This window comes from Rhincodon typus, chromosome 15 (genome assembly GCF_021869965.1).
Source record: "Rhincodon typus isolate 14 chromosome 15, sRhiTyp1.1, whole genome shotgun sequence".
Taxonomy (NCBI): Eukaryota; Metazoa; Chordata; class Chondrichthyes; order Orectolobiformes; family Rhincodontidae; genus Rhincodon; species Rhincodon typus.
This window is the reverse complement of record NC_063346.1, coordinates 29,443,228-29,469,848: the sequence shown is the minus strand read 5'-3', so window position 1 is coordinate 29,469,848 and position 26,621 is coordinate 29,443,228. Positions and strand designations below refer to the sequence as shown.

General features: G+C 39.1%; 1 protein-coding gene across 7 annotated transcripts; it reads right to left on the bottom strand.

The window, feature by feature from the left end:
- Positions 1-347: 347 nt before the first annotated feature.
- Positions 348-25,752, bottom strand: LOC109911729 (MARVEL domain-containing protein 3-like). Of its 7 annotated transcripts, none has more exons than XM_048606106.1 (4): positions 25,597-25,752; positions 19,493-20,164; positions 18,603-18,733; positions 348-1,052 (listed from the first exon to the last, which is right to left on the bottom strand). In XM_048606106.1, the coding sequence occupies exons 2-4, from the start codon at positions 19,957-19,959 to the stop codon at positions 463-465; spliced, it is 1,188 nt and encodes a 395-aa protein (XP_048462063.1). In that variant the 5' UTR covers positions 19,960-20,164; positions 25,597-25,752; the 3' UTR covers positions 348-462. The 7 variants fall into 7 exon arrangements, with proteins under 7 accessions (XP_048462063.1, XP_048462061.1, XP_048462057.1 ...); XM_048606104.1 differs by lacking the exon at positions 348-1,052 and adding an exon at positions 10,239-12,652 and having other exon boundaries at positions 19,493-19,984; positions 25,597-25,739; XM_048606100.1 differs by lacking the exon at positions 348-1,052 and adding an exon at positions 10,239-12,652 and having other exon boundaries at positions 25,597-25,738.
- Between the last annotated feature and the right edge of the window lie 869 nt (positions 25,753-26,621).

The window sequence follows — 26,621 nt, the reverse complement described above, 5'->3', positions numbered from 1 at the left end:
ACTTCATATGTTCTGTAACCTAAATTCTGGTCGTTTTTGCTGAAGCAAACATGCTTTGCTGATTTCATAGTGTCCATTTAGATCTCAGTAAAAACTCTCTACTTTAATATTAGTTTTAAGAATGCTAAAATAATGATCTTATGTTTGTACAATACTGAAGGTATCAGATTACCCATGTTTACACGTTTAAAATCCCCCCTCATCCAAAAATTTCTAGACATTCTTTTAAGGAAACACATTGTTGTCTTATGTTAGCCCTTGTTAGTTTTCTCTTCCGTCCCACACCACACCCTCGCCCACACCATACCCTTACCCACACTACACCCTCACTCACACCACCACCCTACTCCATCAACCAACCTCCTGCTCTAGATTAACACCACACCATGCTGTCCCTTTATTTAAGATTCTCTCTGAAACTTCTTAAAAGATTTATGAATAGAATAAATTGTCTTAAGAACCTTACTTATTTCTGTTCAAATGACCCATCTTTTGATAAAGTTGTATTGTCAGTATTGCACTGGCACAATATGATATGATGAGGAGTATTCCAAAGCAGGCTGCTGCTGCATCAGAACCAGCTAAATCACAGTTCATCCAGTTGAGGCCATACCTTGTGTAAAGAAGTTCCCTCTCCTTACAAACTTCTGTGCTATTAACCTGGAGGACAAAATACAAGTAAAGACCAATGGCTGTTGTGTAACCCAAGGATGCCAACACATTGAAAATGACTTCAAAAATCAACCACTTCAGGGATATTTTATGTAAATGTTGAGCATTCTTAACCATGATACCCATAGTGATGGCAAACATAGCGATAGTTACTCCAATGCCAGTGTAGAGTTCAGGTGCTCGCATTAAAATAAACTGTCGATCAAGCTCTTGTACTTGTTTGAGTTGCTCCCCTTCAAATGGAGAATAATCACTGTTGATACTGAAGAAGCTTGTTGCCAGTCCACCATTACTGCTATATCCTGCGAGAATAATGTATGATGCCACTACACACACCAACACCAGCATATTTAACACGATCTCCAGCATCTGAACTATACCTGACAAGAAAGGAATCAAGTGTAAGTGATCAATTGGGTATGTTGTCATTAATTATCTTTCAACTTTTATTTCCTACACTCCTTTTATCTGGGAACCCACCAGTGGATTTGTTTTTTAGGTGATTTGTTTTTTAAAATTTTGCCTACATGACCTTGTGTGGGGGCTCTGTTTACTTGAATCAGATTGGTTTGCCTATGTGTCAGTAAAGTCCACACTTCCCCTGATGAAGCGGCAATGCTCCAACAGCTTGTGATTTCAAATAAACCTGTTGGATTATAACCTGGTGTCGTCTGAATTCTGATCATATCCTTTATAGACCTCCTACTTATTTGACTCATCTCACCTGTTTCATTGTTTTCTTGCTATTGGCACACATCATTGAAATGAAATAGAGCTTTCTGAGTGCCAAATCTTTTTTGAAACTTGCACTTTCATTGACTGCTGTAAACTTTATTTGTTATGAGATTCCTTTGGGTGTAACTGATCACAAATGAACCTTGATAAATTTACATTTTGTCCAACTTGTGAAATGATCGAGCAACACTTAAAAATATCAATACAAAGTTAAAATTCAACAAAAACCATTCAGTTGTATTTCACATCTCCAGCATTTGGGGTGGGAGCTGTTGTGTTTCATAATATTTAATTAGGTGGTGAGATTAAAGATATTATCCAACTAATTTTAACACTATAACTGGCAATGAAAACCATGGCTGCAAATATCTTGGCTAGCAGGGCCCACATAATACTCCTGTTATGCTATATATTATATAATTTGTTCCCCATGCAATTTGTATCAAGCTTTTCATTATACGTGAGAGCTATAACAATACATAAAGTACAACAATTCAAGGTTTCTTTAGAAGCATTATTTATAGAAAATAGAAACTTTATTCTGCAAAATGTAACCAATGAATTGTGGTATTCGGTCTTTTCTATTAAACAGAATTTTACTAAATGTGTATGAACACAAAAATAAGTCTAAGGAAAGGATGGTGTTCGACCTTACAGCCCAATGATCTACGAAAGTTGCAATGTGCCTAGTAGTGTCTTCTGAAATGGCACCATACTTTGACTCTACTTCCCTTTCAGGAAGACTAAACAAGTTTTTAATCACTCCTCTTGTGTGAAGAGGTGTTTCATGACTGTATCCTCATTGTCCTCCAGTTATGGTTTAACCTGAAACAGTACTCAGGATTCTTCTTCAGTTCTCAGCCTGAAAGCAGATCCAACCCCCAATACCACAAGCTCCACCATGGGTAGGATAAGGAGGTTTGTAATGGACATCGAACCCACACTGTGGCACCAATCTGGTCCATAGATGTCATCCACCCAACTGCTGCCCCCAACAACCCCTGCACCTCTAGTTCATAGGCAGTATATTACCTACTCAACTACAAGACCTCCTACGCTGAATTAGGCTTTCCTAGATTTCCTGGTCTCTTATCCGTCTATGGGATATCCTTTCAATGCTCAAGAATACAAGTCTTCTTAAGTCTCTTCTGACCCTCGGGATCAGCCTGTGGTTGTTTTGTATATTTCTGCAACTTGCAACATAGAAAAAGATACCAATGTGTTTCATAAGAACATTCACAAACAAAATTTGACACGTAACTTCAGGTGACCAATTGCTTCATCAAAAGCGTCATTTTAAAGGAGGAAGAAGTGATGGTCAGGTAGAGAGGATGAGAGAGGAAATTCTACAGATAAGGGCTTAGACGTCTGATGGAAAAGCTACCATGACGAGTTGAAGGTACAAGAGAGCAGAATTGGAAGAATGCAGAGATTGCAGAGGGTTGTAGGGCTCAAAGAGATTGCCAAGATAAGGAGGGCTGAGACTATGGAGGTTTCAAATGCAAGGATGAGAATTTGACTTTCAAGGTGTTGCTGGACAGAAGTGAGTTCCTAATGGGCATTGGCCTACATTGTTTGACGATCTCACTTGAATTAAAATGAAACATTTCATATTGTTATAAAGTTTAGTTAGAGGTGACAGGCAGAGTAGTGGTAACTTCATTCTACATCTAGCTGTGCTATACATTCCCTGGGGTGTTTGATTTGGGAAGTGGTTCATTCATTAACTTCCTGGATCTAGGAAGAGTGTTAAAATTTGGAAATAACTTTACAAATTATTTCAGTTTTTCTCTGCTACTGGCATAAATTGCAATTCCTGTAACATTGTTGCTAAAATTAAATACTGTTGGGACCACCAACAGACCAGAGCAACCTCAGATTAATGGCCAATACAATCATTTGAAATAGACATTGTTCACCCATGACTCAGAATTAGCCACCAATTTTCCCACTGCGTAATACTCATAAACAATGCTCTGGGCAAACGTATCTATTTTTAAAAATATACTCTTGGGCTAGGGAACATCACTAGAAAGATTAACAAATATTGCCCCATCTTCGGTTATTGTTGACAAGGTGTGTGGTCTTCTTGAACAACTGCAGTGCTTGTGGTGAAAATACTCATTACATGAACTCAATGTGTGGCAGTCTCAGATTCTCCATGGAATAATTTCAAAGATGGGAGCAGTGTGCATCTGGAAGGCCAGGTTAAAATATCTTAATGTTTATTTTAAGAAAACAGGATCTTGCCTTCAATAAAGATATTATTAGCTCTAGACCAGCTCAATGTTAATTTTGAAGTAAATAAAATTGTGCCACACAGGTGCCAAGCAATGACCATCTCCCACAAGAAAGAACATAACAGCTCACGACAAGCTTCTTCATGGCAGTCAGGGATGGGAAATCAATGTTGGCCTAGCCTGCAATGCTCACATCCCATGGTTGAATTAAAACAGAGAACAAATATGCATTTCTTTAGCATGTCCTTCTGGCAAAAAAAAAGCACTAGGTGGAAAATCTTATCATATTTTAGCAAAGTATAATTTTCAAGTTTAATGGAAGGTTTCTCAACCATGAAGCCTAATGAATTTTTTTACAATATCGTTCCAGACTTGCTTATTTACCTACTGCACACCTATAGCGCCCCTCTCGTCCAACAATAGTCCCATTCCCCTACTTTCTATGGTCAGAAATATTCACCACTGTGGGATATCCCAGGATATACTGGCAATCTTGGTGCCATGGAACCCCAGCCTTAAGCCCAGTGAAGTATTGGCAATCCAGAGTTGCCCTTCACTGTCACTGCAATGGCACAGCAGTCACAAACAAATGCTTTCCAAAGCATAGAGGTGGCGCTGACACTTTCTGCAGTTTCAATGGCATTTTCTGACAGATGTTTAAGCACCAGACCACACAGCTTCGTTGCTCTTAGCCACATCCCATTTTATAACCCTCTCTAAGTTACTGCTCTTGTTTCCCCAATGCTCACTGTAGGCCTGGATTTTATCATTGTTCAATGTGGGACAATTGTATACGAGGAAGTGTTTAGTTGCCTCAAAAAATTTAATTTACAAACACCAAAAGTGAACAGAAAATAAACAAAGAAGCTGCATTTGCCTCTTGGGACAGAAACAAACTGCTTTCATATCAAGCACAAAGAATTCTACAGTCAATGAGTGATCACTGCAGCCAGCTCACATCCACTGGAACCAAGTGGCCTTTAATTCCTGCCTGACTTGGTACTCCACGTTGTATCATGTAGAAGGTGATGATCTTCCTGCTCTATGTCCTCATCCACCTCGTAAGATTCACTGTCCCAACTCTCCAGTGTCCATCAAATCCCCTCATTGCATGCTCCAGTTGTGTACAGCTCAACATGCTAGAATTAAGCAACACACTGTCTGGAGTATGCTTCAAGACATGCCACCCACGCACCCCCAAACCCCTTTCCCTCCAGACTGATCTGGTTCTGAATCTCAGTTTCAGAAGGCCTCTTGTCTGCTCCCCATTGTTTGAAGAATGGGCTGCATTGTATCTGCTCTCCGCCTCAGTCAGGGGGTTGTGTATCAGAGTCATCAACTATGATCGCAGTAGATAGACTCGTCTCCAAATAAAAATCCGTGTCAAACATCTGGTTAGGCACAGCAAACACACAAGGGTTCCCATGGCTATAAGCACCGTGGCAGCTCCCAGGGTATGGGGCACAAACTTCTAGAAAGTGGGACCAATGATCACAGACATTGCACATTGATGGAATGGAACCACTTTCTATTACTGAACTGAGCTGTGCTGTGATATGGCCCTCTCAGTGTGACATGTGTACAGTCTTAGCACCCTGCATCCAGGTGTAGCTAGCTATATTAGCACATCTTTCTGCCCAGGCTGCAGCACTGACCCCACCACGGGGAAATGAGATGATGCAGTGTGACGTGGTACAAATGGGATCAGTAACACCCTTGATATATTTGTGGGCAGATGAGTCAGAGATCCCACACAGGTCCCCAGTGGCTCCTAAAAGTGCAATGCAGCTGTTACCTTGTCAGCCACTGGGATAAGATGGTCACCCAATCCTTCCTGTCACAGGTCCCACTCCTGCAGTTGGCATAATTCTGTGACAGTATCCTAGGACATCCTCAATCTGCACTGACACGGCACCTTATCTGGAGGAAATGGCATCTTGGCTTCTCACATCAATCTCCCAAATTTCTCATCATAGCTCAATTTATTCAAGGCCAGAGAAGAGTACATCCAGTGTGGTAGCTTATCTGTTAGATTACTTTGTTTTGGTAACTGGCAATAGTTTCTTTTCAGTGCCAAAATTCAGTAATATTTTTTTCATTATGGATGAAGTGAAATTAGGAAACACTTTGGCAAAAGATGGTGGGTGTTTGGAACTCTTTTGCAAGTAGCAAATGATGCTAGACCAATTATTAATTTTCAAGTTGAGACAGAGTTTTGTTAACCATAAGTATTAAAGAATATGGACAAAGGTCAGCCTTGATCTCACTGAATGGCAGAAGAGGTTTGAGAGATCAAATAGCCTATTCCTGTTTGTATGTTATACTGTTAGGAGATGTTATGTAAAATATTACACAGCCAGTTTTGTCAAAACAAGAAAAAAATAGATTTCTTCTTTGTGGAAGAGTCTAATCTCAAAACTGATTTATAGATGGACAAAAATGATAAAAAAAATAGCAAACTGAAGGAGGGATATCAGTGCTTACAAGAAGTTCTGGTACAAGTGGTCAGGCTGTCAAAACCTGCAATAACATTTGCCCAGAAAAAGCACAGAAAGACCATATACCCTAATTCTGACCGGCAGCCAGTCACAGAAAAAACAAACTATGGAACTGATGTTAGATGGATGGGTAAGACTGCACTCTGATCATCAGTGAACTTCATGTAACCTTCCATCGAGTGAACATACAAGCATTGGCCAAATTGGAGATGATTGCTCCACTAATATTAAACAGGTAAGACATTATACGTGAGTCAAGCTTCAGGTACGGACAACAATGGCTCAACATTTGAATTCTTCTTTCCCAGGAGGTAACATCTTCCCAGCTGAACTGCTACTTGACATCTACTAAAATAAAATTGACATTTTGAGCTGTCTATTTTGAGCGTTTGGATAGCTGGACAATTGGCTTGCAATGCAGATGATGTCAAGAGTGTGGATTCAATTCCTGCACCAACTGAGGTTAAAAAGGGGGAGACTGTCAAAGTCATTTGGCAGAATGCCCTGTCACCAGAACTTCCAACAAGTAGCAAAGACATCGGTTGGCTGGTGGTGAGAAGGGCACTGCCTGTGAGATCCTTCATGTACGTACGGACATTCTGCGCCACCACACATTGCCCTCAAAGTGGCTGCGGGGTTGGAGGATGGTGGGTACTGTCACACATCTCCTGCTGGAATGTGCCTTTGCAAAGGAAGTCTGGAGAAAGAGGCAGCGGTTTTTGTCGAGGATCCCAAGTAGCTCCATGATGCAGGATTCCGTGCTCTACCATCTGTTCCCCGGGATGCACACTGAGACAAACATCAACTGCACTTGGAAGACCATCAACTCAGTGAAAGACGCTCCTTGGTCTGTTCAAAACTTGCTAATCTTCGGGAGCAAGGAGTTGACCTCAACTGAGTGTTGCAGACTGGCACATTCAAAGGTCTAGGACTATGTGCTGAGAGATGCACTAAAGCTTGGGGCAGCTGCCATCAAGGTACAGTGAGGGAAAAACAAATGTCTGAGGTCTTTCTGCTAGAGTTAAATAGGGGTCCATTCTGTTATCGGACCCTTCCATGCCTCATATTTTTTTAATCAAGTACAAGTAAGAAATGCCTTTGGTTTGTTTGCTGGATAGTGTCAAACTCCAATGTTTGTTTCTTTCTTCATATGCTACTGTACAGAACTAAACTACTTTAGTGACTACGTATGAAAATAAAGATATTTTTATGAATAAAGTATATTTCTGAGATTTAAAAAAAATCTCCTTCTCAACCTCTCCCCTCACTTGAGGCATGGTGACCCTCAGGTTAAACCACCACCAGCCAATTATCCCTAATGAGGGAGCAGTCCTATGGTCTAGTAAGAGTGGTGACTTTACCTTTACTTTACTGAGTACTTACATAAAATTTAAAAAGCCATGAACATTTAATGGTTCTCTCTGCATTAGAAACAAAGGAGGAAACCTAACAGATAGTTGCTTTTCGTCTATGAAGCCAACATTTGATTGCATGTGGCTTTCACAATATTCCAAAGAAATGCGTGAATTCCCTTCACAATCAACCAAACAAAATTGATACATAATTTAGAAAAGTGAGCAACCTGACAGTGTCAAACCATGACATAAAAAATGTGGTAAAATGATAAGGCTTGACCCCAAGGGTAAAAATGAAAGGAAGTACGATATAGGGAAGGTTCACTGAAACGTAAGGATGTTATTAATGAGGAATTAATAGATGGATATAGAATACATGTAATCCAAAAGGAACTTGTGGTGTAATGATGTGGCCAGAAATTCTGGGTTCAATTCTAGGGCAGCATAGTGGCTCAGTGGTCAGCACTGCTACCTCACAGTGCCAAGGACCCAGGTTCAATTCCAGCCTCAGGTGACTGTGTGGAGTTTGCATGTTCTCCCTGTGTCTGTGTCGGTTTTCTCCAGGTGCTCTGTTCTCCTCCCACAGTCCAAAGTTGTGCAGGTTAGGTGGATTGGCTATGCTAAGTTGCCCATAGCATCCAGGGATGTGCAGGCTAGGCGGGTTAGACATGGGAATCGGGTGGTATGGGTCGATGCTCTTTGGAGGGGTGATGTGGATTTGATGGGCTGAATGGCCTGCTTCTACACTGTGGAGATTATGACACACTGATCGTAACAGATGCAATCAAGATTCTTATTGTAAAATGATTGACTTTAAACAACTCTGTGAAGGAAAGACCAAAAAAGGGAAATAAGTACATTTAGGAAAGTAAAGTTAGATCAGGTATTACAAAAACTTTATTCCAAATGAAACATTTGTCCAACATGTAAATGGCAGCAAAAAGTGGCATCATTAAAATACAAGTGGATGCACAGCTGGATGCCACTGATTAAATGAAACAATTTAGCATTAACTAGTGTCAGGTAAGATGTTTGTATTTGATTAATCTGTGTTACCTTTGAAAATATGATACTGTTATTACAAAACCTTTAATTATGTAGATCATTCTCCTCATGCCTTTGCACTGTTTCAACACAAAGTCCAAGCTGCTAACCAGAAAATAATTTCGACACAACTCTAAAATAACCAAAAGAGAAACACAGACGAATGTAGGATAAGAAAATCAAACAACCTTCCCATAATTTGCATTTCCTGGTATGTGCTTCATCAAAGTGTATAAAAATCAAAGGAATTTTGAAGGAGGATTCGTATGTGAGCAGACAGTGAACCAGTTTGAATGTTCAGTATCCAATTTAAAGTCTAGGATAGGACAGCATTAAACATATATAGAGTTAGAATCCAAAGGAATTTAGTTTTCATGTTCAATTTCAAAGTTAAGAAAGTTTTTGACAAATTAGCAACAAGATTAATTTGCAACTGGGGAAATTCTTCTCAAATCTAAACTGATCCTCAGGACCCAGATCAAAAGTGAATAATTCTACTTTGAGCTTCTCCCATCTATGACAGGAAAATCTACAAAAAAATTCATGCTTTCAGGTTGCCTTCAAATGATCATCCTAAAGAAGCGTGCCACTTCGATTGAGCATCTTTCAGTTCCAATCTCTCAAATGTGTCAGAAGTGGCAGATGATTTGGTGTCAGTTTAAACCCACCTCTGTAGATCTTGGAGGAAAACTTCCTTTTGGTCACCAGTGAGCTATACCATGTCATAATGTAAATTTTGCAGTCAAAGGCTCAAACCCATTCTCTCACCCAAGTAGAAGATGTGTCACAATTTTATGCTTTGACAAAACCATGCAAATTGAAGTGGAAAATTATTTTATGTTTAATGGCAAAAGGAGTCAAAGAATTGTGGCAGAATACGATTCCCTCTAAAATTTTATTGCAATAAGATTTTGTTGCCTTGATGCAACACTTCTGGATAGCTTTGTGTAACATCACAGCGAGTGCTGTGCGTAGATTTTTCACTCAGGATTGTCAAACTGCATTCGTGTCACAATTGGGGGACATTCTAACAACCAACTATTAATATCACAGGATAATTATGAACACAAAATGTCTGCATCGAGGCTGCCTGTAGCCGGCAGTTCTCAACAATAAATTTAGGAACAAGCATTTATTTGATGGAGGCACAGACAAGACTGTATCTCTCTTCATAATACTTAAAATTATAAATTGATACTTTCAAATGAATATACTCCTCCTTCAAGTGAAATTGTAAAAGATCCTGCAAAATTTATGACTGTGTCCAATCTGACAGCGTTCATATGGTACCGGAGTGATGAACAAAGTTCTGTTGTAATAAATCCAGATTTGTTTGTCTTGTTCAATAAGAAGCAGGTAAAGCACATATCACAAAATGCTCATTTCAGTAAAGCAATTCAACATGACCATGTTGATTACTAGTCTTTAATACCCAGAAGACCTGAATGGAAAGATCTGAAACTGCATTTGATCCTCTTTATAATGAACTGCAAAACGAAGACAGATACTAGTCTAAGACTAGTCATGTCTTAAAGCAGGAAAAGGACAAACAATTAGGGAACATTATCCCAAGCCACTTGTAAAGCTTTTTGCTTTGTTCAAAGGGATTACCAAATCCCTTGGTTTCAGTTTTAGTCATGATACCAAAGATATTTTGCATGTGAAAACTTGAAATTTAACAAAACCAGGCAAGATTTTAAATTCAGAACATTTTATTAGCATTCATTTTGAAGCCGCAACAATTGTGCTAGTTCTCAATATCACTATTAGTTCCATGTACTTCAGTTCCATTCTGCTAACATCTTTAATAACATGCACTAAAGCAAATATTACATTATGTATAGTTTATTAATATTAAAAGCAATGTCTTGAATTAGTCAACCAGATCAAAATAAAGACTGTTCAGAAATACATGGTTTAACATATATGATGTATAAAAGCTTCAAAAATATAAAAATTAAGCATACCAAAATTCATAATGCAATTCTTCAGTAGTTATAAAAGGTGAGTAGTGAGTATAATTACAAAATATATTTTTCACTTCATTTTAGATTTGTTCAGAATTTTAATCATGCTTAAAATTTTTATCGAACATTTTGAATTTTTGTTAATCTAGTGCATTAAGAGGGCAATGGAACACTACTAATTTTTGTAGTGTCTACCATTAACTACTTGGAGATAGTCGTTTTTAAAAATCAACTTGTTTGAACATGTTATAACATTCCGTATCTCAAAATGGGACCTGAACCCGGTTCTCCTAGTCCAGAGATCTTCTAGCCCAGACTATCAAAGCACCACTAACCCTTTCGTGGCTTCTATTTGTTCACGCCCCAACAATATCTTTAAATCTAAACTGCACTAAATGATATTTCCATTGTTATCAAACAGCTTATTGGCCTCATGATTTAACGCACAACCACAATCACTTTTGTGTTGCGGCTCATGCCAATAGAGTGACGTCATTTAAATTGCTGTTTCATTGTTTTCTTACGTTCAACAGGAGTCTTTCATCCCATCATTACGCCCAAACTCCAGGCTTGAACAGGATAATGTACTAAGCCACTTAAACATTTTGTTCCTTTTACAAAGAAAAAGGAATGCTTAGTTTTTTGTTCAGTTAACTGAGTATATGGCACAGGTAAACAGGATTACTCTTAGCTGAAAAACTGCTCAAATTTGACTAACCATTAATAGGAAACTATTGGATTTTGTTCACTTGTGATTTCTTAAAACTTTAGCCTGCAAGATTGTGTTTAAGCATGTTCACTTGACATGCAATTCAATGTAGGACACATCATTCTGCAATAATCAACATACTTCTTCAGACTGTCACTTATCCAAATCTGTTTTCTGAGAGGAAAATGCCTGTCAATTGTCTCAAGCGAGAAATGTAAAATATAAGTTAACCAAGTCATAATCAGGTATAAAAAGTAAAAACGAACAACAGGCCTACAGACAAGCACCATTGCTATTGAACTCCTGACTACATCCAACCATACTAATTTATGTGTTCAATGCGTATTGGCCACAAGTGTGAGATAGATCAAAATTAGAAATGAGGAGCTAAGTGACTTTTGTGATCTCTCTCTGAAGATATTCTTCTCTTAAAGCATCTGTTATAATATTTTACAACTATATTTGAATGCTGCGGCCTTAAGAATTCTATAACATTTATAGAGTTTGCTCTTTTCTGAGTAATGTGTTATTAAATTCAGATGCTATTTGACCCTATTAAAAAGCCTACAAAAATACAAACGTTAAGAAACACCAAAAAGTCCACACTGCATTGTTCTTTTAAGATGATTTCTAGTTGCTTTTGCAACAAGACATTCCCATACCCTAATTTAAATTGTAACAAATTCATTTGTCACATTCAAATCCAAATTGAATGTTAAATTTCATCTATTAAATAAAACTGAATATTGCAAACAGATGATTCCTTATTTCTGTTAGAGCACTGTACATATGTAGAGATGAATTAAAACTTAAACAATTGTTGTTTCGATATAGACTTCTTCTTTCATACCTTTTAGTCTCCTAACTTTTCGAAATGCCAGAACTGCTGCGACTGCATTGAGCACATATATTATGATAGCAAGGCAGCCACATAGACCACCAACAATGTCAGCACCATGCAGACTACAGTTAAACCCATCATAGCCTTTACTCTTGTACATTTCCTCCCTCTCTTTACACACTTCTGAATTATAGCTGTCAATCAAGTGTTGAAAATAAAAGTAAATAGCAGGTATGTAGCCAAGCGCAATTACTATATCCAGAACACATTCAATAATCAGTAAGGAGGGAAATCGCCAAGGTATCCGAGCCAGGCCTAAAACTAGCATAAGGCACGCAAAAGACAACAAAGCCCCACTATATGCCATTATGGCAATGACTGTTGGCAGCTTTAGCTGGTAAAATGCAACATCCAACTTGTTTACTTTTTCAGCCTCTGCTCCTTGGAATCCACTATATGCTGATCCAAATGTGTAGTAGTAGAGACTTCCCAGGCTGGAGAGATCTGTGTAGCCCCCAGTGCCACTGTAGGAGATTGCCCCACATATCAGAATTAACAGATTCAGAAGCACCTCCACCAACTGACAGAGACCTGCAACAAAACAACCAAAACACATCCAACTATTAACAACTAATCACCAAGATGTAACCACTCAATTCTCTCATCTGCAGACATAAACTGTGGACAGTTTGACAGAACTGCTGTCCCTAGAATAAAAGTGTCCAATTGAAACAATGGAGGATCTCTTGCAATATTCACCTATTCTTCCAGACCTAATATACATCTTCCACATACGCACTGCCTCAGATGAATATCAGGCATTTTAGAAGACTAAAGTCCTTAATACAAAAGTGCAGCAGCACGTAGGGATCCCCAGTGCATTTGCCCGAGTCAATGGCAACACTGTTGGTTGGATCACACACATGAAATAGATGCTAGCTACTTTCCCATAGACACAAGACTAAAAAGGTGCCCATGTCTACAGTGCAAGGTTGTCTGCAAACATTGACTGGGATTGAAGTCGATCTGAGAGAAATCCTTACTATTGATGGGTGTACCTGGAGACAAGCAGCCAGAGGAAGCAAAAGTCAAAAAATGAAAGATGATGGAAGTGACAGCCTGGCAAAAGGAAGAAATTTTATTCATCTATGCCAGTTGTGGAAGAGATGGCCCCTTATAGCCAAAAGGATGTTCAGTCCAGGACGACATACATTTTGAGCTCAGTCCACTGTCTCCTCTACTATAACAGAAGATTGAGTTTGAAAACCAGCAATGGGAGTATTAGAATAGATACATGTGGAGGTGAAAAAGGCACAATTGAAGTCTGTAACGAGATATAGCTGGAGGTAGGTAAGGTGCAGATCTGGACGTCTTTATGATTGATAGGCTTTGAATAGGATTCAGAGGTAGCTCAGAGTTCTGTGCTGACACCACCTTACCCATGTCTCCTTTATCCTTCCACAGAACCTCTGACTTTAACTCTGTCCCATTCTACATTCTTTATTTCTCACTCGGCCATACATATCCTAATAGTGGATGATTTCTGTGTTCATTTGCATGTGTATTTTGGTTGTCACTTTGGACAAAAGCTCATTACAATTCCCATTTTTTTCCTCCCTTTTGCTTTGTTTTAAAGATTTGATAGGGATTTGGGAGAACAGTGTACACACGAAAGGAGCTTTGACTAAAAAAAAGATTTAGGAGAGATTAAGAAAATATACCTTAGCATCATTCATTTTATTCAGCACAAAATCGTTCTAACTTTTATACCTTTGGTGTCCTTTGATTTTGTACCTTCCTCACACTGTCGCTTAAAACTGGAAAATAGGTTATTTCTATTCAAAAGATTAGTGCCCAGAGATGAATTTCCTTTAATTTTAGGATGAGAAAGTGAAAATATTAGAGATGCTGGAAATCCATAACAAAAGTAGAAAATGTTGGAGCCACCAAAGGTGTGATTTATTTCAAGGGATGGAACATAAAAGGGATGGTTTGCTACAATTGCATAGAGTATTGGCGAGTCCACATCTGCCATACTGTGTACAACTTTGGCCCAACTGAAGTAGTTCAAAGAACTCAACTGATTCCTGGGACAGTAGAATTAACTTATAAAGAATGTTTGGGCAGGCTTTGCCTATATTGATTGGATTTCAGAAAAATGAAAGGAGATCTTAGCAAAACAAAATCCTGATGGGACATCACAGGACAGATGTTGAAAGAAGGTTTCCCTTTGTGGGAGCACCTAGAACTAGGGGACCAAACTTCAAAAATAAAGGCACCTCCCATTTAAGACAAAGAAAATGAACATGTTTGACTCTTCAGCTCATGAGTCTTTAGAACTCTTCCAGACAGCAGTGAAGGTGTGGTCATTGAGTATTTTTATGGTACAGGTAAATAGATTCTTGACTAACAAGCAAGTCAAAAGGGTGTTGGCAGTAGGTAGGAAAGAAGAGCTGAGGCCACAAACAGATTGGTCATGGCCTGATTAAATGGCGGAGCAGGCTGAAAGGGGCCAAATGGCCTTCTCTTGCTCCTAATTCATATGTTCGCATAGAGGCGGAGTGCTACCTGCCAAAACACAAGACAGCATCAACTTGTTTATTCTTTTGATAGTTTCTGTCTGACCTGCCAAGTGTTTTCAACATTTTCAAATTTTGTTCCCTCTACAAAGGTTGAAGTGCTATGAAGTGGGTGTTAGAAGAACATCATTAACACAGTATCACAAATCAGTGTGTCCTTCTTTGGAGTCACAGTCTATTCATTCTGCACAGTAGTGCCTCACTTTAGTTTCTTCATAATAGGAAGAAAGCAATAGCCAAGTGTGCCTGTTACAAACCTAGAGGGTTACACAACAAGTGCACAAAACCAGTTAAACCAGAAATGCTGCCTTCTGTCTAGCCCCAATCTGTTCTTTCATAATGCAGCAACTAAAAAGAGACTGAGTTTCACATACCATAGATAACACAGTATGGAGCTGGATGAGGACAGCAGGTCAGATAGCATCGTTTCGAGTCGGGACCCTTCTTCAGAAAAAAATTTCCTGCTGCTCTGATGCTGCCTGGTCAGCTGTGCTCCTCCAGCTCCACACGGTGTTATCTCTGACTCCAGCATCAGCAGTTCTTACTATCTCTGAGTGAGTTTCACATACCTCTGTGGTTCAAAATCACTCCTATACTATACATTCCAATTTCACATTGGTTGCCATTTCAGCAGATTCAGATTCAATTCCAAAGCAAGTTTGTTTTGTTTTAATCTCTCTTCCTTTTAAATTGACTCTCATATAATAGTGGAAGCACAAAATGAATATCATAATATCAAATCTTGAAGGGAGAAGTTGTGATTCAGTTCACTTTTGTCATGATACACAACAAAATTTGAACTAAGAATACAGCTTTTCTATCATTCTCTCTGAATGTGGTGCTCCTGCCATTGCAAATATTGACAGATTTTGTAAGACTGAGAATCTATATACTTCTTGATCCCTTTCCAGTATTGTTTGACAGCTTCATTTAAATCTACTTATAAATGTTTCCTGTTGAAGTAGTTCAAAAAATGAATGGCCAAATTCAGGTAGAAATATATCACTTGTCTTTTTGTTAAAGAAAATCAATGGTAGTTTATTTTTAAGGATATCCTGGGCAACATTTCATTCTTCAATCAACATGATCAAAAATTCAGATTAACCCTTTTTGCTTGACTTTTCTTCAGGCTGTTTGTTCCTGTCAGAACCATGTAAAAGGCCCTGTCTAAGAAGGGTCTTACTGAAAACATTTCAAAGACCACAACGACTGATTACACAGCTCTAAATGCATAACTGGGAAGGTTTAATTTGTAGAGAGAAGATACTGAGTATTTCTGGTACATTCTGAGTGAAAGGAAGACATTACAGGCTGGTCCAAACAGTACAAACAGAAAAGATCAGCTGCACATACTATATGAGCACAAAAATAAGGACAGGCAGAAAGAAAAATTAAGTATAATAATAATGCGTCATATCAATTTTTAAAAATTAGCTTTACTGTTCATATTTTCACCTAAAATCATTTTCCCACATTATAACAGTAATTACACTTAGTTTGTTACCACATGCACTTTGGGGGCATCCTGAAATTATGAAAGATGCTGTATCAACATAATTTTTGTTTTTTCTCTTTTGAAATAAATGGACTCTGTACTGATTGCATTGTTTAATCAATAAACTATTTAAATCTGCTTTATATCCTTTTGCAATAAATATATTGTTTAGAAAGCTTTTAAAAATTTGACAACTTGATCATAAATTTTACATGAAATCCTATATTTTTCTGATAGCTGTATTAGCCAAAAATGTGCATTTATGTATTCATTCTTGTGACATTGAAAGTACTTTACAATGATTTTTATACCTTTATACCTTTTATACTTTTAAAATATAGTTACTGAGGGCAGGGCGGTAGACATTGTCCACATGGACTTTAGTAAAGCCTTTGACACGGTTCCACATGGGTAGACTAATTAGTAAAGTTAGATCACATGGGATTCAGGGAGATCTTGTCAACTGGGTGCAAAATTGGCTTGATGGCAACAGAGGGTAGTGATGGAGCTTTGTTTTTGGACTAGACACCTGTGACCAGCGGTATTCCACAAGGATCGGTGCAGGGTCCACTTTTGTTTGTCATTTATATAAATGATTTGGATGAGAATTTAGGAGGCATGGTTAGAAAGTTTGTGGATGACACCAAAATTGTGGCATAGTGGACAGTGAAGAAGGTTACCTAAGATCACAAAGGGATCGTGATCAATTGAGCCACTGGGCTGAGGAGTAGCAGATGGAGTTTAATTTGGATAAATGCAAAGTATTGCATTTTGGTAAAACAAACAAGGGCAGAACTTATACAGTTAATGGTAAGGCCCTAGGTAGTGTTGTCGAACAGAGAGACTTCGGGGTTCAGGTACATAGTTCTTTGAAAATTGCATTTAGGTAGACAGGGTAGTTAAGAAGGCGTTTAGCACGCTTGCCTTCATTGCTTTGAACATTGAGTATAGGAGTTGGGACATCATGTTGAGGTTGTACAGGACATTGGTGAAGCCACTTTTGTAGTACTGAGTACAGTTCTGGTCGCCCTGCTTTAGGAAAGATATTATTAAATTGGAGAGGGTTCAGAAAAGATGTACCAGGATGTTTCTGGGACTGGAGGGATTGAGTTATAAGGATAAGCTGTGACTTTTTTAATTGGAGCATATGAGGTTGAGGAGTGCTCTCAATATAAAATCATGAGGGGCATTAATAAAGTGAATAGCAAAGGTCTTTTCCCTAGAATGGGGGAGTCCAAAACTAAAGGTATATTTTTAGGTGAGAAGAGAAAGATTTAAAAAAGGACCTGAGGGGCAACTTTTTCACACAGAGGATGGTTCACGTGTGAAATGATATGCCAGAGGGATCGGTAGATGCAGGTACAGTTAGTTACAACATTTAAAAGGCATTTAGATAGGAACATGAATAGGAAAGGTTTAGAGGGATATGGGACAAATGCAGGCAAGTGGGATGAGTTTAGTTCTGGAAACTTAGTTGGCATGGACAAGTTGGACTGAAGGGTCTGTTTCTGCGCAGTATGACTCTGTGAGCATTTGAGCCAGCCAGTAGATTGTGCATAGTAAGCAAACCACAAAAATTCAGTAAACCACCGAATCCTCAATAATCAAAAAGCTATAACTTTGTCAATAATTTGAAGATTCTTACTTGGATTATGTTGAATAACAGGTAAATATTGTTCTCAAGAAATAGAAGAACAAATTAGTGGCTAGGTTGCTCTAGAAACTTCACACAATCTATAGTTGAAGACAATTGCTCAATACATTGGCAGCAGCTAATTTATACAATTAATGGCCAATGGACAGCCATTTCCCAGGATCACTTGCATTTTCTGGTGGCAGAGAGGCTCCCTGCAAACTGGGGAGCTGCTACTGCACGTTGCCTTTGTTTTAAGGGAGTGGGGCAACACAGGAGGGAGGCGTCAGAGCTGGAGGCTCCATTGCCAAAGGAGAGCTTTCCAGCAGCAAAGGCCACCCTCATAGGCTTGATACTACTATTTGAAGGGTAACCCCTCTGACCACTGGGACCTTCTTGGACATGGGATCCTGTGGATCAAGGGTCTCATTCTTCTTGTACCCTGAGTAGCTGCCAACTCTCACAGTGATGCTGCTGAGGTTATCAGGTTGTTGGTCCTCTAACTTGGCCAGCAGTGGAAAGAGCCAGCTCATTTGCCCTAATTGGGCAGCTGGCCAGCTGTATCTTTGGTCCCAATACCCGTGTGGGCTTGGGACCCCCATATAATACCAGTGTCAGGACTGACAGGTGCTGAGGCAGATGCAGTCTACAAACCTTCTAATGAAGGGTCATCAGTTTGAAACATTAATGTGGTTTTTCTCCACAAATGCTGCCTGACCTGCAGAGTATTTCCCGCATTTTCAGTTTTTATTTCAGGTTATCAGCATCCGCAGCACTTTGCTTACGTAAAAATGATTAGCATTCCTGATGTTAAATCTGATCTTGCCGCCTTACCTCGATTTGTGCAAAGGTAACGACAACTGTGACAATTTAGGATGCCTCCTGAATCTTCTGGCTTGTAGTAATACATCTCCGATCTTTTATCTTCAGCTATTACATATTCTGGTGGTGGAGTTTCAGTATAACTGTTAAAAAAGTGGAATAAAGTTTTTGCTATATGTAACCCAAGAATTTTTTTCTCATAACCAACAGTATCTCATTTACTGTATAAACTATGGCTGTAAGGTCTGGCTATATTTATATTTTGATATGAATTGGTTTAAGACTTCTAGAACTTATTTTGTCCTTGATATTAAAAACTTTCCATTTAATTAAATAGAATCAGATCCCTTTAAAAAGCGTACTTTACATCTCACTTTTATAGTAGGGACTGCCACTCAGTTCTAACAATCTAACACAAGTTCAGAACAATTTCTTCCTAGCATGATGTTAAGTTTCCCAACCATGCCAGTTGCAGGAATAATTTAATGCTGACCCTAAGTTAGCTTCAGACTGATCTAATTCAGTGGATTTTAGCCATCCTAATAGGATATTGCCCTTTATCAATTAAGAGGCATTTTAACCTCAAGTTTCACTTGCATTTTTCTGCACACATTTAAGAAATAGAGCTGAACCCTGAACAGACAAGATCATTTTTCTGAGCCACCTAGATCAGAAAGGTCTAAAGATCTTGGGTTGTACTGTTTGAGAGGCAGTGGAAGAAAAGCTACAATTGACCACAGCAATCCTGAACTCTGTACAGCTACTCATACAGGGACCCTGTGTATTGTGTACAAAGCCAAAACAGTACCAACTCCATTTTTTAGTGTTCCACATTATGAAATGCATACTTTCCTGAATGCATATAGAACAATTCTTTTCATTACGCGTTATTTTTCTCTTACTTGTTATGTCTGTAGGAAGCTTTCTCATCAGATGGCAAAGAAACTTCTTTTTCATTTCCGTAACGCTGTTGATTACTATGTTTTTCATAGTTTTCGTGAGTTTGAAAATTATGTTGTTTTCTTTCTTGGTTGTGATGATGGTCTTGATTCTCCCTTTTGTAGTAGTCCCTCTCTTTCCTGTTTCGGTTCTCTCTTGTACGATGCTCATTACCGTAGCCGCCTCTAGCATGAGAACTTTTCTCTTCTGATCGTTCCTTCCTCCTCTCTCTCTCTCGATCCCTATTTTGTTTAGAGTAATCCCTTTCTCGGTGATGTCTGTTGTCACCATCCTGATCCCTGCGAGGACAGGAGCGCTCATTGTAGTGATGTCGATTACGATGGTGCTCTTTGTTGGGATGACTTCTCTCACCTCTTGTTAAATTTTTCTCAGCCCTATTTTCCAGGGAGCTTGTTGGTGGTTGGGCCATCTTTTTTTCAGCTATATCAAGTATTCTGTGATTTGTTTAAAAAAAAATTGAGTCACAAGCATACCTTTTCCAGCATTTGCCACATTAATATTGAGGGAACTGTAATCAGGTGGGAAACTGATGATTCTTGAATATTTGTACAGAGTCGCAGAAATTAATATAATGGCAATGAAAATCACACGGAGGTCAGGTTGATGCAAAATACCTGAAAATATATTTAAAAAGAAAATAAAACTGAAAATCTGGTTAAATCCTTAAAGCTAGTTACTAATTATGTTAACAACGAACAAGTCTATAATGAGGTTTTAGGCTCTGAAAAGTTCAAACTAAGTTATTCCCATCTGTACTATTTACATGGTTGCCCAGGAATATCCTCAATTGTATCACTTGTAACAGTTTACCCAACACTATTGATGAAAGATTAATCTGAAGCTCTATGTGGAGTGGGATAGGAAACAATCTGACATGGGGATTTTTTGGCAACTCTCAAATACTTCTACCAATAGCTGATCATTCACTCAGCATGCTCAAAGATTTCAATTGAAATGTTCTTGCCAATTTCAATTATAAACATACAGCCCTAACAACAGTAGCCTGGAGACAAGACTACCACAGAAATGCACAGAAACTGTGTCACCTACTTATCTGATGGATACAAAGGAAATGAAACTGCATTGGTTGTGTAGAGATCCATTTCACATATACCGTCCCAAAACTTAGATTGCATTGTGCCAGTTTAACATGTGTAAAATGGACACCTAAAGTTTTAATATCATGAGCAGTGTGCACACCATTCATCATTGGAAATGTGGTACTCATCATATTGCTAAAACCAACTGCTTAGGGAGCTAGGCAAAAAGGGAGCTTAATGCCCATTTGTGCTCCCTTGGAAATTTGTTTATTACAGAGAGCAGAAAATCTTTAGAACAAGCCTAAAAAAGTAGTCCTTTAAAGGAACCACGGGAAGCTGCCAGCAGAAAGGCACAATTAGCAAAATTGCTAAGCTCCCCAATTGCTCACTGTTATTGCCATTTCTCGTTGGACAGATTTGTATATTTAATTACATTACCTCTGGCCGCCAACTACATTATCCAGTAGAAGCTTTTTTCCAACTGTAATATTTTAATAACTGTAAATGTTCAAAGAAATTGAAATACTTATTTCTGATGTCCATGTGACTTTTCTCCTGTATTATTCATAACACCATGCAGGAGACTAAACAAATCCTGGAGATTCCAGGGCAATCCTGGTGGGTTTTCAACCCTATTGCTCCTCCATGACTGGCACCCCTATTTTGTCAGTAATAACCAGATGAATTCAATATATCAACTTTCCATGGTCCTAGTACAGATTTCTGTTGTCTCTCAAATTGAGTATGATTGATTTCTAGACCATTAAAAAAAGGACTTTCATTCAAATAACATCTTTCATGACTGTAGATCAATTAAAACACTATTTGGGCAACGCAGTACTTTGGAAATATCATCATTACTGTAATGTAGGAAGCAATAACAATCAGTTTCACACAAGGTTCAACATCAAAGCGATGATGATGAGCATCTGTTCTTGAAACATTGATCAAGGTGTAAATATTGCCCAGGGATAACTTTTCTGGTCTTTGAAATTGTGACATTGGATCTTCCACCCAAGGGTGTTTTTGTATCATTGATTAGCATCTCATCTGAAAGATAGCTCCGCCAATAATGAAGGACCCCATCATGTTCACTTGTACAGAAGTAATGGCAGCTTAGATTTTTGTGCTCAAGTCTCTAGGTTGGGATTTCAACATACAACTTTCTGTCTCAGAGGTGAGACAATGCTACCAACTGAGCCACAGTTGATGCTCTCATGAAGTCTGCAATATTATTTAACAAGCACATAAGAAAAAGCATACTGAAAGCATCATAGGCAGCTCAGAATACATTCAATTGTTACATAAGAAATAGCGGTTGAAGTACACCAAACAACCCCCTCAAACATCCCTGTCATTCAATATGATTATGGCTGATTCTTGGCCTCTACTCCAGTTTTCTGTTGCTCCCCATATCCCTGGATTCCCTCAGACCCCAAAGATATGTCTACCTCAGCCTTAAACAGTGGAACATCCATAATCTGCTGGGATTCACAGAGTCTATTTTTCTGGAACAGTATGTTGTTGATGCAACCAGGGATCGAGCTATTTCAGATGTAGTTAAATGTAAAGAGGCAGGTTTAATAAATGATCTCAGAGTACACAATCTCCGAGAAGACAATGACCATGGTAGAATTTAGCATTTGGTTTGAGACGGAGAAACTTGGATCAGAAACAACTGTACTAAACCTAGATAACAGGATATTTGCAAAGACGGCAGAGTTAGCTGAAGTGGTCAAGATAAAATAGCAGAAAAAATGGTTGAGGAACTATGAAAGACATTTAAGTAAACAGTTCATGACTCACAGCAAAAATATACCATGAGGAAAAGGGATAAGCAGACCATAGTTAACCAAGTAAGTTAAAGATAGCATCAAATTGAAAGAAAAAGCATACCATGTGGCAAAGATTCATGGTAATCCAGAGGATTTGAAATATTTTAAAAACCAACAAAAAAAAGTGTGAGAAGATAAACTATGTGGGTAAAAAGTAACCTCAAGACGGCCAGTGAATTTTTTAAATATGTAAAAAGGAAGAGAAAGGCCAGAGTGAACATAAGCCCCCTGGAGAACAAGGCTGCAGAAATCATAATGGGGAACCAGGAAATGGCAGAGGAATTGAGTAAATATTTTGCCCAGTCTTCACAGTAGAAAACATCCAAAACTTTAAATGATCAAGGGGTAAAAGGGAGAGAAGAAATCCATACAATAACTGTCACTAGGGGAAAGAAAAGTATTAAGGAAACTAAGGAGACTAAAAATCAATGTATTCCTGGAACGGACGGGTTGCATCCTAGAATATAAAAGAAAGTACTTGCAGAGGTAGTGGATGTACTGATAGCAATTTTCCAAGAATCCTTGGATTTTGGAAAAGCCCCAGAGGATTAGTAGGCTGCCAATGTAACACCATTATCCAAAAAAGGGAAGGAAACAAAAATGATTAGGCAATTAATGGGCCGTTGGCTTAACATCTGTCATTGAAGAAAAATGATTGGGTCTATAATAAAGGATGCAATACCACAGCATTTCAATATACATAATATAATGAAGCTGAGTCAGTGTGCCATCATGAAGGGGATATCATGACTTACAAATTTATTACAATTCTGTGAGAAAAAAAGAAGCAGAATAGATAAAGTAGATGTATTATTTGGATTTACAAAAGGCATGTGAGAAGGCTCCACATGCAAGGCATATTTAATAAGATAAGGGCCCATGATGTTGAGGATTGTATATTTGCATGGATAGAAGATTAACTAACAAACAGAAAACAGACTTGGAATAAAGTGCTGGGGTCACAGCCATTTACAATATATGTTAATGACTTAGATGATGAAAATGAATGTACTATAGCCAAATTTGCAGATGACAAAAATAGAAGAGAAAGAAAGAGGTGAAAATGGCACAAAAAAATCTATGGAACAATATATACATGTTAAGTGCATGGTGGGCAAAAACTTGGCAGATGGAGTATAAGGTGGAAAAACGTGAGGTTATGCACTTTGGCAGGAAGAATAGAAGTGCTGACAATTTTTTTAAATGAAGAGATTACAGAAAGTTACAGCACCAAAGGATTCAGGGGTCCTCATGCACTAAGCACAAAAAGCTAGCAAACAAGGAGATAGTAAGAACTGCTCTTGCTGGAGTCAGAGATAACACAGTGTGGAGCTGGAGGAACAAAGCAGGCCAGGCAGCGTCAGAGGAGCAGGAAAGCTGATGTTTCGGGTCGGGACCTGCTGGGTTCCTCCAGCTCCACACTGTGTTATCTCTTAAGCTAGCAAACAAGTTCGGCAGGTATTGGGGAATGCAAATGAACTGCTGACCTTTATTTCAAAAAGAATTCAGTATGATAGGGAAGTCTTGCTAAAAATATGCAATGCACTAGTTAGACTACACTTAGAATATTGTGAACAATTTTGGTCCTCTTATCTGAGGAAAGATATGGAGGCAGTCCAGAGAAGGGTCACTAAGTTGTTCCTGGGTCTGAAGCTATTTTCTAATGAGGAGTGGCTGAATAGTTTGGACTTGTACTCAAGAGGTTAGAAGAATGAGAGGTGACCTTTTGAAACATATAAGATTCTTAGGGGGCTTGAAAGGGTGGACACTGCAAGATTGTTCCCCTTGTGGAAGAGCCTGTGATCAGCGGCCATATTGTAAGAGTAAGGGGTCACCCAGTCTGGACCGAGATGAGGAATTACTTCTCTCAAGAGGGTAAATGAATCTTTGGAATTCCTTACTTCATAGAACTGTAGAGGCTGGGTGGTAAGATATATTCAAGGCTGAGATAGACAGATTCTTAATCAGTTAGGGATTCAAGGTAATGGGAAAAAGGAAAAAAAAAGATCAATGGTGGGCAAGACTCAATGGGCTGAATGGCCGACTTATGCTCCTACCTCTTACGGATGGGGAATTCGAATGTTTTGCAGCCTTTGATTATTTCTCATATGTTTTACAGATTGAAGGTTTGCGTTAGCAGGTTTTTTTTCCCTTCAGGATAAAGTGTTAGAAATCCGTGCATTTCCAATATTAAACTGAGATTTAACTACAGACGTTACTATTTAAGGTGACGAGGTCGCTCAATGGGTCTCTTAATTAATGTCAAATCAATTGTAACCTTAACGACTTTTTCCCCGTTACCAAGCAATGATTATTATAACTACCAAAAAGCAGAAAGTTGTGAATTTCTATCTATATCTTGGAAGAAAATAATCAAAACAAGTTATTGCTATGCTTTGCTTACATGTGCCAAATCGGACTCAAACTCCTGTCCAAGTAGAAAATTTTTCCCAAAAATGTTTTCCGGAGAGGGGAGACGAGTTCGTGTGAACCTTCTCCAGCGAACTCTGATAGTTTTCAGTTGAATGACGACCGCACCAAATGGTTGGAAATCTGATACCTCAACACCTGACCGAAACTCGCTTTGGAGAAACTCGATGCTGAGAAAAACAACTTGCCCCAAACGTCAGCGCATCTCCTGCAAACAATGGCCCCAGCAGAAAATGAGTGTGATTCCTGGGTAGGGAGAAAAGAACTTACTTCGTCCAGTTGATGGATTGTGCCAACGAACCACAGAGCCTGAAATCTCACAAAGAATTCCCTATTGAACGTAGCCTAGTCAGCAAAGACGCTGATGTAAGTCTGCACTTAAATTGAGCCGTGCGTTAAACGAAAGCTCTATCCGCACTGCAAACACCACTCAGGTGTTTGTTCTACCTTCCTATTTTCCTGCTGTCGTAGCGCCTGCTCATCCCAGGGACTCCTGCCGCCAAACCCGTTGGCTTGACCTCGCCCAACAGAGGCTTACAAATTGTGAAACATTAATTCCCCATTTTTTTGTGTCGCGTTCCATTTTCATCTTGTTTGTTACGGCCGCAGGGGATTTACTCAGCGGGTAAAGGCATTTCGTTTTGCACTAATCAACAAAACTAACTGCTTCAGGTAACGAAGAGCTAGAACAGTAGAATATACGTTAAGAGCGAACACACTGTAAAATGCCTTAGTGCACACCTTAGACACCAGTTCCATGTCGTCAAAACACAGAGGAGGAGGAAGTCATCTTCTCTGGACAGAGTAGAGAAAGGTTACCACACTGCCCCCTACTTCTGTCTTGGGATTTTTATAACTTTGAAAGGAGGCATTCCACAGATGATCTTATGATGAAAAATTCTTTTTCTTCGTTTATGAGATACATAGCATTGCTGGTGAGATATTGTCCATCCTAAATTGCAGCAGAGAGGGTAGTGATGAGCTACTTTTTACAACTTGCAGATAGGGAGGGAGTTCTTGGATTCTGATTCATCGACAGTAACGGAATAGTGACTATAGTTCCAAGTGAGAATGGTGTGACTGGTGGAGGGGAACTTGCGGATAATTATGCGCCCGCTGCCCTTTTTCTTCAGTAGAAGTTTCAAGTTTAAAAGGGGCTGTGGAAGGATCCTTGGGAAGTTATTACAACACTTCCTCTAGATGCATGGTACATGTTGTTGCCTTTGCATGCCAGTAGCCGACAGGGGCCTGATCAAGGAACAAGAACAACAAAGAACAAAGAAAATTACAGAGCAGGAACAGGCCCTTCGGCCCTCCAAGCCTGCGCCGATCCAGATCCTCTATCGAAACCTGTTGCCTATTTTCCAAGGATCTGTATCCCTCTGCTCCCTGCCCATTCATGTATCTGTCTAGATACATCTGAAATGACACTATTGTGCCTGCCTCTACCACCTCCACTGGCAACACGTTCCAGGCACCCACCACCCTCTGAGTAAAGAACTTTCCACGCATATCTCTCTTAAACTTTTCCCCTCTCACCTTGAAATTGTGACCCCTAGTAATTGAGTCCCCCACTCTGGGAAAAAGCTTCTTGCTATCCACCCTGTCGATACCTCTCATGATTTTGTAGACCTCAATCAGGTCCCCCCTCAACCTCCGTCTTTTTAATGTAAATAATCCTAAACTACTCAACCTCTCTTCATAGCCATCGCCCTCCATACCAGGCAACATCCTGGTGAACCTCCTCTGCACCGTCTCCAAAGCAT

What these genes read in the sequence shown, in the direction of transcription:
- LOC109911729 (XM_048606104.1), bottom strand. Translation starts at nt 19,959, where the DNA reads ATGGCCCAACCACCAACAAGCTCCCTGGAAAATAGGGCTGAGAAAAAT. An exon ending in GCTTCCTACAGACATAACAA is followed by an intron (nt 18,734 to 19,492) that starts GTAAGAGAAAAA and finishes CTTTTTTAACAG; the next exon opens with TTATACTGAAACTCCACCAC. An exon ending in TTACCTTTGCACAAATCGAG is followed by an intron (nt 12,653 to 18,602) that starts GTAAGGCGGCAA and finishes GTTTTGTTGCAG; the next exon opens with GTCTCTGTCAGTTGGTGGAG.